This window comes from Kalmanozyma brasiliensis (genome assembly GCF_000497045.1).
Source record: "Kalmanozyma brasiliensis GHG001 unplaced genomic scaffold PSEUBRA_SCAF30, whole genome shotgun sequence".
In the NCBI taxonomy this organism is placed as follows: Eukaryota; Fungi; Basidiomycota; class Ustilaginomycetes; order Ustilaginales; genus Kalmanozyma; species Kalmanozyma brasiliensis.
The window spans coordinates 1-2,765 of record NW_015961971.1 but is presented as its reverse complement, the minus strand read 5'-3'; the positions used below and the strand labels follow the sequence as shown (position 1 = coordinate 2,765).

The 2,765-nt window shown below is 58.3% G+C and overlaps 1 protein-coding gene across 1 annotated transcript in view; it reads left to right on the top strand.

The window, feature by feature from the left end:
* PSEUBRA_004671 (Helicase, C-terminal) overlaps positions 1–2,637 on the top strand; it is a gene marked incomplete at both ends in the record, with an annotated part of 3,680 nt that extends 1,043 nt beyond the window's left edge. Inside the window, one exon of the mRNA XM_059465361.1 lies at positions 33–2,637. Within this exon, the coding sequence (XP_059320486.1) occupies positions 33–2,637 (2,605 nt within the window). The remainder of the gene's footprint in view (positions 1–32) is intronic.
* Between the last annotated feature and the right edge of the window lie 128 nt (positions 2,638–2,765).

The following is a 2,765-nucleotide window of genomic DNA, read 5'->3' as shown; positions in this document are numbered from 1 at the left end:
GTGCGTCTCTTCATGCACATGTGCGTGGACAGAGAAGGCATGCCCAAAGCCGTCAGTGCTGCCACATCTGTCATTGCCAGCCTTGAGTTCTGCATACGCACGGTGCTGCACCACCACCTCTTCAATGATACTGATGGTCAGCTACTCAAGATGTCTACGTCTCAGACAGAGAAGGCCATGCGCAAGCACCTCAAGGAGAACGTCTACCACAACAGCAACTCTGCCAGCGCCCACCTCCAGTCTCTCCACCGCTACGGCAAGGTGCTTGCTCAGGATGAAGTCACGCCTTTCATCTGCTCTTGGGCGCATGACCTCAGCCACGTCAAGTACGGTACAGAGGAGATCCAGATCACACGCCTCCAAGCGCTGATGCACGGCGCACAGGAGCAGGCAGAGCGTCACCTACGCAAGCTCTGTCTGCTGCCAGAAGACGCTACGCTGGCCGTCAACCTCCGGCATGTCCAAGATGATCACCGCAACACGCAACCAGGCTTCAACTTTGTCACCGCCTCTCCAGAGCTCAGCAACCTCAGCACCGTCCTCTGCCGTGCAGTTGCTGGCAACGTACCACCTGCGCAACCGTTGCTGGACGCCTTCAGCAAGGAGCTGGAGTTTGACGCAGAGGCAGCGCAGTCCTACTTCAGCACGCACAACGAGTTCATCAAGCTGCTGGCCGTTCTCATTGAACTGGGCAGCGGTCTGCCTGCAAGAGGAACAGAGCTGATGCAGCTTCAGCACACCAACACGCTCATGGGGCCACGCAACATCTTTGTCCATGACGGCAGCGTCTTCACCGCCCTTCCTACCAACAAGGGCTCTGGACGGCAAAAGATCATCCCACGCTTCCTGCCTCACGCTGTGGGCTGCATGGTGGTCTACTACGTCTCTCAGGTGGCGCCCTTTGTCCATCTGCTCCACAATGCCATCATCAAGCCCCGCTCTGCCTGCCACATGCTTCTCTCTATGCACACAGGCCGCCCACTGGACACCAACACCGTCAGCAAGATGCTGCAGGCGCTCCACCAGCAGTACATCAGCTCTGTCTCTAGCGGCATGACCATGCGCATGTGGCGTCAGGTTGCAGTTGCCATTGACCGCAAGCTCATCCGTCCAGGCTCTGCCAGCGCGTCCAGCAAGGACGCAGAGGAGGACAACGAGCATGATCTTCAGGCAGGTCACTTGACCAGCACCGCAGAGCAGCACTACGGTCTGGATGCAAGCATGCTCTATCAGCTCACCCAGGAAAGCATGGACCGCATGCTGGCCGTGTCAGAGCGCTGGCACATGTTCTGGAGGATGCGCACACGCTTCCAAGAGGACGCGCAGCCGTTCAGCCAGCTGGTAGAGCAGGGAAGCGGTGCAGATCACGCTCAGGAGCTCAGAGGCATCAAACGCAAGCTGGAGCTGGTGGAAGAAAGCGTGCTCACCGTCAGACGCAAGCTGGAACACCACACACCACCATCAGTACACAGCGCAAGCAACAGCCTGCAGCTCAGTGGTGCCTCACGCTCTGCCGTCCTTCCTCCAGCTGTCAGCAGCGCCCTTTTCCAGATCACCGGCAGCCACCGCACCAAGACGCTGGAGCAAGCCTATGCACTCAATGCCATTCACGCCAAGGAGTCTCCGCTGATCATCATCATGGCCACTGGGTCTGGCAAGTCTGCGCTCTTCATGGCTCCGCTCCACTGGCTGCCAGAGCGGTCCGTCATCATTGTGGTGGTGCCATTCATTGCGCTGACAGATGACCTCCTTCAAGACTGTTGCCGTGTGGGCGTCTCTGCAAAGCGGTGGGCTACGCATCAACCGTCAAGAACAGTAGCAGGTGTGGGCGCTCAGCTGGTCTTTGTTGCGGTGGAGAACTGCCACAGTGTGGAGTTTGCCAACTGGGCACGCGTCTTGCAAGAAGAGAAGCAGCTGGCGGCCATCTTCTTTGACGAGTGTCACGTCTGCCTCACGCAGAGCAGCTTCCGACCCGCCATGGACAAGATCAAGGCCCTGCTGTCCTCTGTGCACGTGCAGCAGTACTTCCTCACCGCTACCCTCCCACCTTCCCTGGTGTCCATCCTCAAGACAACGCTCCAGCTCCCGCATGACGGCACAGGCATGATACGTGCCAGCACCAACCGCAAGAACATCTCCTATGCGGTGCAGCAGCTGACGTCAGAGGACAGCGTGTTGCTCTGTTTGGAAGATCTCCTGGCAGCGCATCCAACGGGAGCAGTGATGGTCTTCTGCGTCTCCAAGCCCGCCACCACTTTCACGGCAACAGCGCTTGGCTGCCCCTTCATCACATCAGACATGGACGAGACGTACAAGCAGACCACCATCTCCACCTGGTTGCGGTGCTCCACCACAGAGACGGACAACAGCAAGCGCATCCTTGCAGGCACCACGGCCATTGGCACCGGCATCAACCCACAGCACGTCAAGCTGGTAGTCCACTGCAGCAACACGTTTGACATGATCAGCTACGTCCAAGAGTCAGGCCGTGCAGGCCGCAACGGTGCACCAGCAACCGCAGTGCTGCTTGCGGTCAACAACACGTCCGTCCAGCAGTATGTGGAGGAGCAGACCTGCCGCCGTTTGATCATCTCCACTTACATTGACGGCATGCCGGTCACCTGCCTCAGCCTTAGGGTTAGGGTTAGGGTTAGGGTTAGGGTTAGGGTTAGGGTTAAGGGTTAGGGTTAGGGTTAGGGTTAGGGTTAGGGTTAGGGTTAGGGTTAGGGTTAGGGTTAGGGTTAGGGTTAGGGTTAGGGTTAGGG